The 16,655-nt window shown below is 38.2% G+C and overlaps 2 protein-coding genes across 4 annotated transcripts in view; one reads left to right on the top strand and one right to left on the bottom strand.

The window, feature by feature from the left end:
• arhgap42a (Rho GTPase activating protein 42a) overlaps positions 1 to 3,787 on the top strand; it is a 35,818-nt gene extending 32,031 nt beyond the window's left edge. For all 3 annotated transcript variants that reach the window (XM_072662718.1, XM_072662720.1, XM_072662719.1), the window contains one exon: positions 607 to 3,787. In XM_072662718.1, the coding sequence (XP_072518819.1) occupies positions 607 to 695 (89 nt within the window). In that variant the 3' untranslated portion in view covers positions 696 to 3,787. The remainder of the gene's footprint in view (positions 1 to 606) is intronic.
• trpc6a (transient receptor potential cation channel, subfamily C, member 6a) lies at positions 2,862 to 14,330 on the bottom strand. Its single transcript, XM_072662721.1, has 12 exons — positions 13,552 to 14,330; positions 11,368 to 12,121; positions 10,713 to 10,892; positions 9,660 to 9,824; positions 9,083 to 9,299; positions 8,413 to 8,640; positions 8,019 to 8,283; positions 7,184 to 7,379; positions 6,618 to 6,821; positions 5,889 to 5,930; positions 4,812 to 4,887; positions 2,862 to 4,690 (listed from the first exon to the last, which is right to left on the bottom strand). The coding sequence occupies exons 1-12, from the start codon at positions 13,692 to 13,694 to the stop codon at positions 4,563 to 4,565; spliced, it is 2,598 nt and encodes an 865-aa protein (XP_072518822.1). The 5' UTR covers positions 13,695 to 14,330; the 3' UTR covers positions 2,862 to 4,562.
• Positions 14,331 to 16,655: the final 2,325 nt, after the last annotated feature.

The raw sequence follows: 16,655 nt of genomic DNA on the forward strand, positions 1-16,655 counted from the left end.
TGCCACAAGATTGGCCGATTACATAATTGCATGTGTAATTGTATGTGTAGGTAAACCTAATCAGTTTCTGGGTTCGTGTATATAGAGCCCTCCTTGGTGCTGAAAGTACCAAGTTAGATGAATGAGAAATAGAACATTATTAGTGACACATGAAAGGAGTTCAAACAACACCAGGTGTGTTAAATACCCAAAACTGTTAATTATATGTACATATAAGGCACACTAGTGTAGCAAGTGTTCTTTTTAATGCTACTAAATGTCATTTAATTAACATTGAAACTATAGCACTATCAACAACTCAGTATAGAAAAGTACTGAGAATGCTCTGCTGCAGTCAACTCTGTAGCTGCTGATTTAGGTGTGTGAAGGTTAAATATGATTATTGAAACTAAAACCAGTAATGTTGGTGATGGTGTTTTACCAAGATTTGATTGAGGGGAAACCCCCCACGATTATGTGATATTTTGGTAACGGTAAACTAGAGATAGAAAACCCCTTGAAAACAGTCTTATTTTTTTGGAAGTTTATTTGAAGTCCTTCTTATTTGTCCTTGTTCTGGTTGTTTCTCTTTTGCCTGACCTGCTTCAATATGCTGTTGTTTTTCAGTGCACCCCTCAGTGGAACCTGGGTGGCTCCAAGCAACGTATAATGGCAAAACTGGACTCATCCCAGAGAATTATGTGGTGTTCCTTTAGTAAGGCCTGAAACCCTGAATCCAGACAGAGCAAGTCCATGGTATCCATGGTATTCATTTCTCCAAAAGAGACAGTGTTTTTGTTTTGTACATTCATGATGTACAGTTTGTGAATAGTTTGAATACAGTTCAAAAATGGTTAGAGCCACACTATCAGCAGTAGAGTATACAGTATACGCTCCCTAATGACTCTTGATGTAGATATTAGATGGTTTCTAAACAAATTAATATTTTATGTTTCTTATTGACTTGTGGTTGACTCTATAAGCCCTAAAGTATTTTATTTATAGGTAGCTAACAACGCAGACTGGCTCTGACATGTCGAGCCAATAATGCGACAAGCAAAGATCGATTACAGTTTAAGCTCTATGCTTCTTGTGTTATTGTTCTGTCTCTGTGATGAAAAGGAACATTCAGTTAACACTGTTTAATGTTGTTGGTACTGTTGTCAAGGACAATATGAACTCTGTGTATCGAGAAGATCTGACTGAAGACTACACACTGATGATTGTATTCAGTTCCTGTATAGCCCATGTTCCCGTCGTCTTGCCAGAGCCTATGTAGTAGTTACATGAGGCCATCACTGGCATTAGACATCAGCCAAGGATGATTAAGAAAGTGTTCTCCTAAAACAGTGTTACTGCCCAAGCTGATTTTTATTTGGAGCGTTGCTCTTGTCCACTTTTTCTTGGTGCCCTAAAAGAAACATTTAGGTAACAGTAAAACCTATACAACAGATGCTGGTCATCATTAGTGGGGTCGTATGAGCTACAGTTGTCCCTTTTTATTACAGAATGAATACAACAGTATATCAGCATTAATGATTTGAATGATAATCATGGTCTCATAATCATGATTTTGAATCTGTAGTTATTTCATACACAAATAAGATCCCACACTAAGCCAGTGTTCCTCAACCCTGGTCCTGAAAGCACCCTCTGCTCTGCTCATTTTAGTGCATTCTCTGCTCCCCAGCACACCCGATTTAACTAATCAGCTCAATCACAAGCCCATTAAGAGTTTCAGGGGGTGAGTTAAAGTAGAGAATCCACTATAATATGCAGGGCAGGGTTCCACCAGGTCCAGGGTTGAGAAACACTGAACTAAGCTATGTCTACAACTAGAGCATTTTGATTGGTGTCTACTTAATTTACTGTAAAAATCAGTAGCCCATTTGAACAGCACCTAAACCTGCCCCCAACCATAATCCTTTAATCTACTCCAGTAAGTGCTTTTTTAGGTGTATTACCTAGAGCAGGTGCTTTTCCTGCTCTAGCTCACCTGATGTATCTCAACAATTCATTAGTAAGATAAGTAGGTGTGTTAAGGCAGAGATATCCACAAACTGTACAGGAGTCTGGCCATCCAGGACTGCAACTGATGACCCCTGATCTAGACTTTATCTAATTGACTGATTGTTCTATGTCCAAGCCCTAGTACTTTTTTACAAGTACTTATTGTAAATTCTGGTTCTTGTATTTTTTTTTTACTATAAAGTCTAGTTCATTTGTTCTTACATTTCATGTTACATTTTAATGTTAATTGAAATGTGAAAAATCTTTATGTAGAATTAATTTGTTCATGTGTGAAATTCTGTTCATTTTTAATATAAGCCCTGTTCAAAAAAAAATTCCAAGTCTGTGTGTTACTGGTTAAACAGACTTGATGTAACTCCACTATGCTGAACTAGGCACACAAACTCTTAAATTTAAAATTGTACAAGTTGTATGAGGAAGAGTGGGCTAATGGACAGGAACTCATCTCATCCTTGCCTGGTAGTATTGGTGTTGACATGAGTGCATTAAGTATCAGAAATTAAATTATGTAACTAATATTTGTCAAGTCAGCTTAAGGCAGTGGGTCCCTTTTTACAATGAGGTACAACTGAAAAACTGTCGGGTACATTGTATGTGGTCAGTATGTCCAGAAACTTGTGCTCACTGAAATGGCACTTACTCCAGTAATGGTTCTACTGTATTTCATTTCACACTGGTTACCATTTCCTTGTATGTTATTTTACAAGTATGATGTAGGGTACAATGTGGGAAACGCCCCCTTGAGAAAACAGAATCTACCAACCAAAGTGTTGTAGAAGTATTTTATATTATGTCTTGTTTTGCTTGGAAGCCAGCTAACTGTAAAATGACCAGTCAAGTGTTAGCATCATTTTATTTCAGAAATGTTACCCAGACCATTTCAAATATTCCAGTCTTTAATTTAGCAGATTTATTACAGTGAGGCAACTAATTTCTTTTATTGTTACTCACTGTAACATAAATTCTATCTTCTTAATCAAATGCCCAATAAGTATGAATTACTGTTAATAATAGCAGATGTAGGCATATAGGCATATAATGCCTATATAGGCATTAACTTATTGTAAATGCATTAATATAGGCATATAATGTACCTGGCTAGCTTGCAAGCAGGATAGCTTATTAGCATCAAAAGTGTAATTGTATTTTTTTGTAACAATTACTTATCATACACATTTCTATACTAATTTATTATTTATTGAACATATTGCATACAACACTACAGCTAAAACATTGCTTTGGCTATGAATGGACAGCCATTTGCCTAAAATACCATGTCAGTAAGATTCTGCTGTATTGGATTGGAAATCATTTATCCTGAGACCTTTCCAATGACCGTTCTAACTCAATTGTGTGCTATACTAAATAGTTTCAGGATGATAAAAAAAAGTACAGCTGAACATTTGATCTCAGAATAGTATGAGATATTTTAGCTGACCAAGCTGGTAGTGCTGAAAGAAATTGCTGAGAAGATTTTGGTTTAATGGATAAATAACTCAGACGCTTTACCCTGGGGGCGTTTAAACCCATGATACCCTATATAATGTAATTAATGATTTATTATCTGCATAAACTTGATCTTAAGTAGTCCCTTAAGTTGTGTAGTCTTTAAAGTCCAGGAACAGTTGTAGCTTGAATAAGTTGACCTTCTGATTCCATGTGAGTTGTTTTTTTTTATTATTATTTAAAGCTGTACTTATTATTTTTGTAACATTGTGCTGCAGTCCAGTATGACATTGCTCTTTTGAAAAGGATAAAGACAAATGGTCTCTCTTTATTTGGTGTCCTTCTTTGAATGCCTCTCAGTGTTATTATGGTAAGTAGACTACTATCAGCATAGATTATCACAATTTTGCCTGTAATTAAGTTTTAGAGACACATAATGTAACTGGCTACTTGCTCCAGAAAGCAAGAAAACAGCTGTGATGCACAGTTCGTACAGTACATATGGACAAAAGTATTGGGATACCTGCTCATTCATTGCTTCTTCCTTAACCAAGGATATTAAAAACACAGTTCCACAGCTCAATGCAGGGGGGCTTTATACTGCTCTAGCTCACGTCTGGCATTAGTTGACATCTGTGTCAGCAACAGGTGCAGCTTAAAATAATGAAATGTAGTCATTAGACAGGGTGTCCACAAACATTTGGATGTGTATTGTATTATAAGCTCAGTAAATGTCAAATTCAACCACTTCAAATAGCAAGTAAACAGAATGTAAGACATTCTTCTTCTGTTCACTTACTGTTAGATGCTCTGTTAACCCAAAGATTAAGGCAGTCTGGAAACTAACCATTTCTGATAAACCAAGTTTACAGTGTAATTTGATGCCATCATATTTTAGCAGCAATACAAATAATAGCCATGTGTCTGGTGAACCACTATAATAATAAAAAAGAAATTTAAAACAGAACTCCCCTTCACAGTACTCAAAGCCAATAGTCCCTATATAGGCAGAACACTTGTGGATCTTCTTGTGCAAATAGTCTGATTGTCCAAATTCCCCCACAGAAGATAACACAATCACTCTGTAAATCAAGTCCAATGAGGTTTCATTCTTTATCAGTCCAAACAGACAGTTTCCTGATAAGCTCCTCCATGTTCTCCATGTTGTAAGACTTTTCTTCTAGGAGCTCATAGCGCAAGCTGGAAATGTCTTGCTTGATCTCCTTCAGTTCCCCTGCAAGACAGTTATAGTGTGAGACAATACAGACACGAACAGTGTTTACTGACACTGTTACTGGCTGCTTTAGCCACTGTCGTAGTAAATGATTATTGTCTAGATGCAGCATGTAACTGACCTTCATTGACTTCATCACTTTCTTTGTCCATTTGAGCTTTGATGATATACCGCTTGATGAGGCGCTTCATGACCTTCTGCACAAATTTGATACAAAAAAAAATGAATTCAAAAGGAATTTCAAGCTTAGTGTATTTACAGCCACGCATGCGGTCAGCGAGAAGCATTCAGTATAACACTGTTCTTAATCCATTCCTACAGGATCATGACAACTGCACAGCTCATGCATTTCTCATCTGATTCAGACATCTGCTCATTAAGTAACAGGATTTTACCCATCTTTGCTTTATGAGTTCTCACATGTTTTTAATCTTCTATCTGAATATCCCAGATGAAAGATATTCAGTAACACTTTACTAAGGAGCTGTATTCATAAGTATGTAAAACCCCTACATGTGTTTTATGATATAACTTAGAGTTATACTGTACCAGTATGTAACCTATTGGCTTTATATCCATATACACTATACAGCAAAATGTTTGTGGACACCCATTCTAATGATCGCATTTAGCTACATAGATAAGCAAATACACACACGCACATAGCTTATCTAGTCCCCTTAGAGATGTAGTGGCAATGGATTAAGACTCTCTGGAGCAGATAAACATAATGGCAAACCTATTGGCACTATATCTAACCTCAGGTGTGGGCAAGAGTGGTAAAAAGCCCCTGTAGTGAGCTGTGGAGCAGTGGATCAGTGATTTCCGGAATTATGGTGCTTCATCCAGTACTTTTGGGATGAGTTAGGGAGTTGGGGATGATGGGGATGATGATCGTCCAGCATCCTGACCTTACTAACACTCTTGTCACTGAATGCAATCAAATCCTTACAGCAATGCTCTACTGTGGACAACAAGCTCAAACAAAGGCCTGATGAACTCTTTCAAAAATATCCTTGATTTTAGAAGAAACAATGAATGAGCAGGTGTCCCAATACTTGTGTCCATATAGTGTATTTGAATAACCACACATATTTACTACTAAGCCTTTCATGAGTTGGATAGATAAAGCCCTCAGCTGTGCAGTGGCATGGCCCAACACGGCTCAATTATAGGAATACCACAGAGATGCTCATACCTTGTATCTACGACTTGCCTCGCCGTTGGCTTTCTTTCCTAACTGACATTAAAGAAAGGAAGGACAAAGAAATAATGAACTTGGTTTCGTGTTTGGTAGGCTAGTTTCTCACTAATGTCACGTTTATCTTACTGCTGAGACGTAGTTGGTCAGACCAGATCAGATGTTTGGTGCCAAACTTTTACTTCTTCAGCCACACCAGAAGTTAATAGGTCATCCAAATATTTTCTGTAAATACATGCCCACACATTTCTCTCAACTCACTCAAACCATGTAAAGGCCTTCATTAAGGTTAAACAAATGTATCTGTGGGATCCAGAGAATAGCATTACCTTCTGCGAACTAAGAAACTGAATGCTGGAGAAAGCTATTTTAGATAACAGGTGTTGACAAGTCTGTGGGCCCTGGATATGGTTTGAGCAGGCTGGGTGCAGTGTGTGGGCATGTATTTACAGAAACCAATTGGCTGATCGACCACATCTGGATTTAGTGATTTTCTTTTTCTTTTCTTTTTTTGATTATACATTAAAAACAAAGGTGGCAAACAGTGATAGTGATACCATAGAATAACTAGGTTTGGTTTCCTAAAGAACCTATAAGTTCAGCAGTTTCACATGTGTCTTTTTAAAAACACAAAGTTTCACTGGGGAACCAAAGGAAATTGTTTTCTAACATAATTCCAAAAAGACATTTTGGTTTATTTGGAGAGTCATATATTGTATGTGTCACCTCACTGAGCTCTGCTTCGCCCTTTGTAATTGCCTTGTGTTTCTGGATGAGCTTCAGCATCAAGGCTTTCAGGCCCAAGCCCAGCCCAAGGAAAGACTTTGGGCTAGGCATTAGGTTGAAGGGTACAGGGAGGGTCCTGCCCTCCTCAAAGTAAGAAAACCAAAGCTTGGCACGGGCAAATTTCCACTCCACATCTGCATCACCCTGCATTCAGCACAGAGACAAGTACATACTGAGATTACAATGGTAACAGGCTAAAAATCACAACCAATAATTATGCATTTAGATAAGAGACACAAAGATAACGACAAATGAGTAATGCTGGCAGTGGGATAATTTCTGACAGCAGGAAGACATCATTCCAAAAACGAATGATCTCAACTAGTGGAGATAGCTTTGTCTTGGTCTTGTTGTCTTATCTACATCAGCAAATTTCTTGCATGTCTATCTATTTTGCTAAAAAAAACTAATTAGCTGCTGCAGTTGCGCTTTAGATGTTTATCATGTCAGCACAGGATACAGGAGTCTGAATACTGTGGATGAAAACAAGAGAAATTAATGAATACCTCAATCTCCTGAAAGGAGCTGTTGATCATCGCGATGAGCATGTTGAGCAAGACAATGACCATGGTGACGTTGTACACTCCATAGAGAACGTATCCAGTGTTCTCGATGAACTTGTGACCGTTGTTCACAACCACTGATTTGACCTCAGAGAGTCCAAAAATGGCCCAAAACAGTGTTTTGAAGCTTTCCTCTATGCTGTGGGATTGGTGAGAAGTAGTAAGAGGATACATACAGGACATGTCTTGGCTCGTAAACAGCATCAGTTTTAAAAAAGCCATTCTCAAAGTTTTCTTTCTATGGACGTCAATCAGTTCCTGACAAATAGGTAACCTATACTCTCAAAAATAAATATGTAAATGGTATAGTAGCGCGACCATCAGTAACAGTTCAATGTGAAGCTTATCTAATCAATCCTTCATTAAAGCAGCATTATGTGACAATTGGTATTTCTTGCTCCTGGGCATCCCCTACAGTTGGGAAGTGGTATGGCGCTTTGAGTCACCCCTAATAAACACATTTTACATGTGCATTTCTGAAGAAGCAGAGATACAGAACTGTCACGGAAAGTGAAAAAAGCATATGACTCGAGTTACTCAGCATCACACAGCTCTTTTGAGTGTTATCTGGCCTGCTTTACCAAAGTTACACAGTGCAGTAGCAATGCACTGATCCTGGAGTACCTACAATAGTGGCGCTACTGTTCCTATTACAGGTCAATGGAGCATCAACATGATTTTGAAGCTGTTTTAAGAAGAAATGCTACATAATGCTGCTTTAAAGAAAACCCGGTGGGCTGCTGCTGGAACAGAACAAAATATCTTGACCTGTACTTACGTCGTAAAAGCGTCGTTCTGCTTGGCACCCAAATAATAGGAGTATAGGTTGAACATTCCAATCATGAAGGCCAGAAAGACCAGAATGAAGATCACCATGAATTTGAAGATGTCTTTCACAGTCCTTCCCAAAGAGATCTGCAGCGGCCCAAAGCTCTCATTGGCTGGAAGGATGTATGCAATTCGAGAGAAGCTCAAAACCACTGCAATGGCATAGAGCCCTTCTGACACCAGCTGTGGATCTGATGGCAACCAGTCGATACGAGCTAAGAACAGGCAAAAGAGCAGCCCAATATATTTAACTCAATAAACATATTCTGTACTGTATCATACATAGATTAACCACTGATATGACCATAAATAGATCTACTAAGTGTATGATATGATCTACTCACCCAGTCTAAAGTACTCCACCTCCACAGGCAAAGTTACATTGGTTATATCCGTGTAGTGTTTGTCAACATAGCATTGGGCTGTATATGCGTGCCAGAAAGCCATTATCCTTGTAACAAAGGAGGCTATAAAAATGGCTAACATTCCAAAATCCAACATGTTCCAGGGTTCAAGGAGGTACTCTCTTGGACCCTGAGACCAAATCTCCTTGCACTCTGCCCAGATCATTCCTGAGTAAAATGGAGGAAAACTGTTAGCATGCTGAAGACTGAAAGCTCTTCAACCCCAATGGTCTGTATGTAGGCCCACACTTCCTTATTATAATCTCATGATCATAACTACTAATCTTACTAATAAATTTTATATTAAATTCAGAATAACTCTCTAGGCTCGCTAGGTCTTCTCATCACACATTATTCAACCAAGCTGTAAGGGTAAAAGCTAGCATGTCAACAGACAGCAGTTCTATTACATCAGCTAACAAACAGCCGTGCTGGCTACCATCGGACTGAGTGATCACCAATAAAGGCCTGAAAGTTTAAGAGGTCAATTTTATATTCAGTTCCACAATTTACGCTAATCTTGCTCTTGGAAACTGGCAGCATTAATAATTTCTTCCATTTGGTAGTTTTGTCAGCTAATGCTCCTCTCTAACCCTGATCTAATACTGACCTATGACCCAGAAGATGATGAGCATCTCCATCCATGTGAAGGGAGTTGTTTTCATGCGGAACAGCTGCGCTGGATAGTCATGGATGGTCATATTTGGCAACAATTTCGTCCCATCAAAACGATCTGCTGCATTCAAGACCAGCAAGCCAAGGAAAATAGTGAAAGACGCCGCATGAGCCACAAACTTCAGAAACGGTCCACGCATGATCTTTCCCAGCTGTAGTGAATAACAGAAATGATCAGGAAGAAATCTGAGAGAGCTTTTCTTGTGACTCTCTTATGTCCCAATTGGTATGTGGCAGTAATTTTCCTGTCTATTAGAAATGCTTATTTAGCAGATATGTTTATATAGACTGGATTTGTAATAAATATTTTAATCCACATGAAAGTAGATGCTATTTTAAACACTGCTATTATTTTTCCCATGGGAAAACGTTTGTTAAAATTCTCATGTTAAAACATGCTTCATGGCAAAGTATTTCTGACCATACAGTAACCTTGATGATAATATTCTTCTGTGCTTAATCTGTTATAATGCTGCTTCTAAAGAAAGTATGAAAGCCCCTAAGCCACTAACCTTACTGCATGGTGCCACCCAGTACACCATGGATAAGAAGGGCAGTCCTATTGCAACACCCAAGACCACCAGCAACTTGACAGCCGTGGTCTGCTGCCTCAATCCAGACAGGTTCTCATACCAGATTGAGAGGAGCTGCTGTTGACAATTAGGATGTGCAACAAACTGTTAGGGGAAAAAATGCAGAAAGCAATTTTGAGACGTCTGGTCACCTCAGACGCTGCTTCCTTCTGTATAACTCAAACTTTGCAGGTAAAATTTACAGGTGATGTATAACTCAAAGTTTACTCAAAACGTACAGGGAAATTCCCCCCATTTTTAATAATTCACTTATCCAGATGTAAACAAAGTAATTCAAAGTGGTCTAGTGTAAAATCATTCATTTTACTTACTTTTAATTAAACTATAATATAACCATTAATTAAACTATAATATAACCATTTTATTTTCTATCCAAAAATACCCGTAAACTTACATCCAGCAAACTTACTTTCCTCTGAATTATGTATATGATGTTGAATAATGATACAGTACAAAAAATTAAGAGGGCACTTTTTTTTCTAAACACTACCCTGCACATACTTTTCCACCAGCAATGATTTTGAAACCCTGTTTTAGGGCAAAAAATGAAACAACGATTCAGGCACCAGACAAAAACATTCATAACCATTTCATGTCCTATAAAAAATACGTATAAAAATGGTAGCAAGCATTTAAGCTGTTCATTTAACTCAAATCACTTTGAATTAATAACAACAATAATAATAATTTACTAAAATTGCTCAATTGCTTGTTACCTCATTAAGTAAGTTTTTACAGTATATAATTCAGTAGCTTTCTGAAGTAGCATGTGATTCCTGTCCCCATCATTGTGGGTATTTCAGTAAGTCTATAGGTTTCTCTTGAATAGAGTGGTTCACGTCAAACTATTCAGAAGAACTTTGTTTATGTCTTAACCATTTAATTATGTAGAAATTCTGACACATTCTGCAATTAAAGCAGAAATCCCCTTTAAGTTCAGTTATTCTAGGAGCATTTTGTACCTCACTTTACCTTTTTCAGTTCATACTTTATCGCCAGATTTAGTCGAGTGAGACTTAGTCGGCCGGGCAGTTCACAGCTGTCATCCTCCTCTCCATTCAGAATGGCCTCCACCTCCTCTGTGTTCCGACACAGATCTAGAAGCCCAACTACAAAGTCTTTGCACTGAATTGAGAGCTTCCTGTAATCATTCTGAAAAAAGTGATCAATTAGACCATTTAGTACAGCAGCAGTAATCCAATAGCATATGTATATACTGTATATATGATTGATATATATGCATATAAATTCAACATATATAGTCAAGAGATTTTATATAAACATATTATCCAAGCTACTCATGTGGGGTCTAGAAGTCTAAGACCATTAGCAGCATAAATATATCAGTGAAAATATAATGTTTGAATTTCAGAATTTCCTAGCATTTTTCTCAGAATAGTGTGTTTTTATAGGCTGTAATTTCACAGCTCTAGAGTTTCACCACTGTCCAACTGCCTGCTTATAAAGCTACAGTTTTAATCCCAGCCAGGAAGAATACATAACCCTTAACGTGGGCTGCATACAAAGCCCCCAGCCACAACATCCTAACCATTACTTTATATAGCAGACTTTATACTTATTATTATATTTACCAAAATGAATCCGATCACTATGCCATGAACCCTACCTTAAATTCCTTCTCAATGTTGGCCAGACAGGCGAGCTCATTGCTGAGCTCTAAGGCCGCCAGCACAGGGTCTTCATTGGACAGAGACAGGTAAGCTGGACTGGCCAGCCCTCTGTATGCGTTGATACGTGAACGTGAGTGGCTGAAGGAATCATACTTCTGATGGTAATTGCAGGTGTCGCAAGTACAGAAGTAGTCATGTGGCTGCTCGATACGAGCTCCCCGCCCCAGGAGAATGTGAACAATCTCATATTCGTGGCAGTGAGATGCTAGGATGATGGGTGTGATGTCGTGAGAGAAGCGTGTCCCATCCTCATCATATGCAAAGAAGTCATCGTGCATTGCTGCCTGTCTTGGGCTGGCTGTAAGTCTTTTGGAGTCAGCAAAGGCCTTGTGGCTCAAGATGGCCTCCACAATCCGTATGTAACCTTTGCTTATGGCCAAGAGTAGTGCGTCCCCAATACGAGACAGGTTATCTCTCTTTAACAGAAGTTCTGTAACCTCAAGGTGTTCATTTGCAACTGCCAGCTGCAGTGCATTCTGGCCCATGTAGTCCACACAGTTCACATCCAGCCCAGGGATCTCCTCCAGCATTCTGCGCACTACAGGAATGTTTCCATACTCAGCAGCATCGAGGAAACGTTCCTCCACTGGTGTCAGGCTGTTGGGGTGTGCATTAAACATGTACGCCGCCCCTCTCACTGCTTGCCTCCTACTTTTGGCCACAGTCTGTCGAGCTGGATTTGCGTAGTCACTATAACAAGAAACGCTTCAATGTATAACATAACATTTAACATTTGGCATAACTTTTTTGTGGTTGCTAATCCATTGTCAGATAGAGCCATATCTAATAACTGATGACACGATTGGTCACAAATGAGCACTTTATAATATATTTGCTATTAGAAACGATAGAACTTTAAGCAAGGAAGTTGATTTTATTATTGAGGATTGGCTTCAACAATGTAATTCACACCATAAGAGGACTATTAGAAGACCTAATGAAATTTTACAGTATAGTATAAAATCAGCCTCACAAATACAGCTTTGAGTAACATACATTTAACAAGGGTTGCAGATTGCCTTGGCATGCCACAGGGACTCATGCTAGGGTCATCTGCCTTTTTCTTACCTTTTTAACTTTTCTAACTTATTTGTTTTGTCGGTTTCATTTCATTACACAGCATGTCCATTTTTTGTGCGTTTCATTCCTTTTAACCTTTTTAGTCTATGTGCCATCCTTTACTCCCATCATCAACCTTCATTAGACCCCCAAAAAAAATACGATTGTGAAATTAAATGAAGCATTGTAATTTAAAAAGGCCATGTCAAACACAACCATTATAATATATTTCAATTTTAGGAGACAAATACCTTCTGCTCTTCCATCATGGAATCTCTTTCCCAAACATTATAATATGCAAAACACCAGTGTTTTAACAAACAAAGCCATTGAAATTACACTTCAGATATAATGCATTTTTCTTAATTATTATATATCATTTTAAAATGCCCTGCATCATCTTGTCTGCCTGTGTAGTGCAGTACATTATAATGTATAATGTATGACAACCACATTGGAACATTGTGCTTGCTTGCTTGATTTAGCATGTTTATAGAGTTTTAGTTAGTGAAGGCACACAGTTTGTAGTAAGAAATGCTATAAGTGATATAAATTAGTATAAACTTGTTTATGTTATTAAGATATATATGTAAAATCTGTAATATATATATGGATATACATAAATACATACATATACATACACGAGAGCAACGCTAAGATTGCTATTATGTGTATGAGAAGACTACACATAAAAACTAAATATAAAATATGTCCAGTTTCTTAACAGTGGTAGAGCTTCACGCTGAGTTATAGAGTTTATAGAGACATTAAATCAAACTTTAGTAAAATGTCATAAAAACAAATTAATTTTAGTATAATAATAATAATACTGATAATACATCTGTTGGTAATAATAAAGCTTAGTGGATTTTTTTTTTTTTTACAGATTTTACAATATATTTTTATACCATTTTCTTGTGACTCGAACATTTGCTGTAATGAATAAAAAGATAGGATGTATTCATTCAGCAGGAGAATGAATAACTTGTTTGGAAAAGGTTTAACGGTTAAATTCAGTATAAACAGAACATTAAACTGGATTATGAGTTCGGTCCACTCACCTATGGTAATGTCCATAACTGTAATAACTCTCCTCGCCAAATTCAGCATTCATCAGAAGATTGTCTTTACTTCTGTTCCTCTTTTCGACAGTGGGGTATTTTGATTGATAATTATCCTCCAAAACAGGTCTCCTCTGATTCATTTTTCCAGCTAAAGTAATGAGCTTGAACCCGTTAAGCCACAGTAGCCGAGAGTACTTGTAATCCAAACATCCAGCAGTAACTGATGAACTGGGAACTATTCTCAGGCAGTGCACTTTCTCCTACAATCCATTGTTATGTTCCTGTTTAAGCCTTGAGGTAATACAGAGTACCTAGGAATTCTGGCAGAGTTCTCCTCCATCCTTTGGCAATAAAAGAGGCATTTAGCAATCTTTGCTCCTTTAAGCCAACCCCAAGTCCATCTTCTATAATTAGCACTGGGCAGTGCATTGTTCTTTTTTTTCTCATGGATGCAGATCTTTTCATAGTTAACTGTATATAAGTTTTACTGACATTTTTTTAACACATTATCAAATTCATCACCATGACACATAAACAGTTAATGAAAATGACAAGGCTGGAACATTACACAAAGTCACTAAGAAAAAAAAAACATTTTATACATACACAAAACAAAATCCTTTGGATTCCCCTTTTGAAATCCCCTTTTTAAATTCTGATATCCTTTTCACGAATTCCAGGTGTTCGCTTTTCATCCTTGAACAAATTTGGTTTTCCACTTGCTGTGAGCAAAACCTACTGAGGAAGATGATGAAGACAGAAGTCGTCAGTTTCTGGTCCCAGTAAAGTGTCTGCTTCCTGTGCGTTGGGCTAAAGACCCAGCTTTCAGTCACTGTGGGAAATGCCTTCAATGGAATTCCATACTGACCAATCATCAGCCAGGAAGGCGAGCACTACACTCTCCCATTTCTGCCTCTCTTGCTCTTTCTCCTTGTCCTCCCTTTTTCTCGAATTAATGTGTGTGCACGCATACCCACATCACTACATGCCTACGTGCGCGCATGGCCGCTGCGGCGTCCAGAAAACTCCTCAAGGATATATGAGCCCAGCTGATGGGGTCAAAAGGTAAACCACAGAGAGGGTCATGGGAAGCCACTGTCTTGGTTCTTTTCTCATGTTGATAGTGCCTCATACTGATGACCGCCACAGTCACTGACTATTTAAAGCTTCTTTTCTGGGGACTGGACAGAAAGTCGACTTAGTCGTTTAGACTTATTAGAGGTTTCACTGTGGTGTCTAAAGGGGGTTTTGATGGCGTATTGGCTTGATTCATTCAAACAAGGCGATGCTCTCAATGCAACCAATTCAGCCTGATGAAATATTATTGTTATTAGTTACATGTAATGGCATGCCAATATCTTTGAGAATTAAAGTCAGGTCAACTTAACACTTACATTGAATACTGCGATTATTTTTTTGAGTTAACTTAACTTAGTTGTGAACTCAACTTCATTCAGGCAGTTAGACAGTTGCACCACTCCAATGCTGTGAAACCATGTGCAGTTTTACTCAGTGTATAAAGCACTATGTTAATGATCGCAGGGTTGTAGGTTTAATACCTTTGTCTGCTTAGCTAACATTGTTTGACTTTGAGCAAGGCACTTAACCCTCTCTGCTTTAGGGGCACTCTAGCATGGCCTACCCTGCACTCTGATGCCGCCTTTCTAAGCAGGGCTATGCTTAGAAGGAATGCTTATGAAGAAATAAATGTTGGTTGTACTGCACAAAGTGTATACATATAATGACAATAAAGCAACTTAATTAACCCCTGTTGCAAGTATGGTCCCACCTGTAGGACCCCTATGTTCAACTTTGACACAATAATCAGCTTTAATTCTACTGGTTCATCAAATCTATTCACTCATTTGTCTCCCCACAACATACAGCACATCCCTAAAACAGAGGACCTTTCAATTCCACCTTAAATGGTGCTAAAGGTTACAGAACTGCAGTGTTCATGGTAAAAGGACCCAGCCTGGGTGGGCCACTACAGGAAGCCAGAACTTACTTGTTGAAGGGTTCATTCTGTGTCCTAGAAAGGACAAAAAAGGATTTTTACTTTGAACAGTGTTTAGATGATGTACTCTCAGAGATAAAGAGTGGCACCACTGTCTAACTGCCTGCTTGTTAAGCAACAGGAAGTCTTGAGTTCGAATCCTCATAATGCATCCCAAGTTTGACATTTTTGATACAGAAGTCCTGATCCAACACTAGTCACAGGCTAACATGTAAGCCTCAAGATATCCCACACAAAACACTAAAAGCTAACATGATAGTTACATTACGTTAATACTCAATACTATACAAAACAATACAATGCTCTGTAATACAATTCCATACAACACAATTTGTTCAATTACCCCTACTGTCCAGCAATGTGTGTGGCATTTGCAAACCCTGGTTTCAAGTCAATTTGCCCTTACATGCTGCCAGTCAAGCAGTGAGCAAAAATCCTGTTCGTGTAGTGCTTCACTGAAACTTTGACATTTTGTTTAGTCTCTGAAAGGACAAAATGGACTCGCTGCTCTAAATAGACACAGTACAGATGGTATAACATATACACATAACAACTGATGTGTTTACATTAGGACAGTGATGCTAATAGACGCCCACACACTATGTAGCCCCTTTCAAGTGTGTTAAGGATGAATGTCATGCAAATGGATTAGCACAACCTGTCGGACACCCACATCAGCACCGTTTCTCTTATTATCACCTACTTCAAGGTGTTTGGTGAGCTGGGCTTCAATTTTAGATCCCAAACTAAAGGCCTTGTCTCTTCAATATTATAATTTCAGCTTTATTCCCAACTGTGTATGAAAACGCTTAAATGGCTCATTCTTTTTCAGGATTTATCTGAACAAATTGTCTTTAAAGACATAAATTCACACCAGCAGACTTATGTAACAGATATAAATAACATTTAGGTGAAAGTGTGCTGACATTCACTCTCCATCATCCAACACAAACAGCAATAATCAGCTCCGACATGTTTCGGACCAAACAGTATTTTACTGTTTAAACAGATCAGGCTTTATTCATAACAGTGAAAAAACTAGAACAGGCGAATGCTTTGGTTCTCGTCAACAATGCAAATCAGA

This window comes from Salminus brasiliensis, chromosome 18 (genome assembly GCF_030463535.1).
Source record: "Salminus brasiliensis chromosome 18, fSalBra1.hap2, whole genome shotgun sequence".
Lineage (NCBI taxonomy): Eukaryota > Metazoa > Chordata > Actinopteri > Characiformes > Bryconidae > Salminus > Salminus brasiliensis.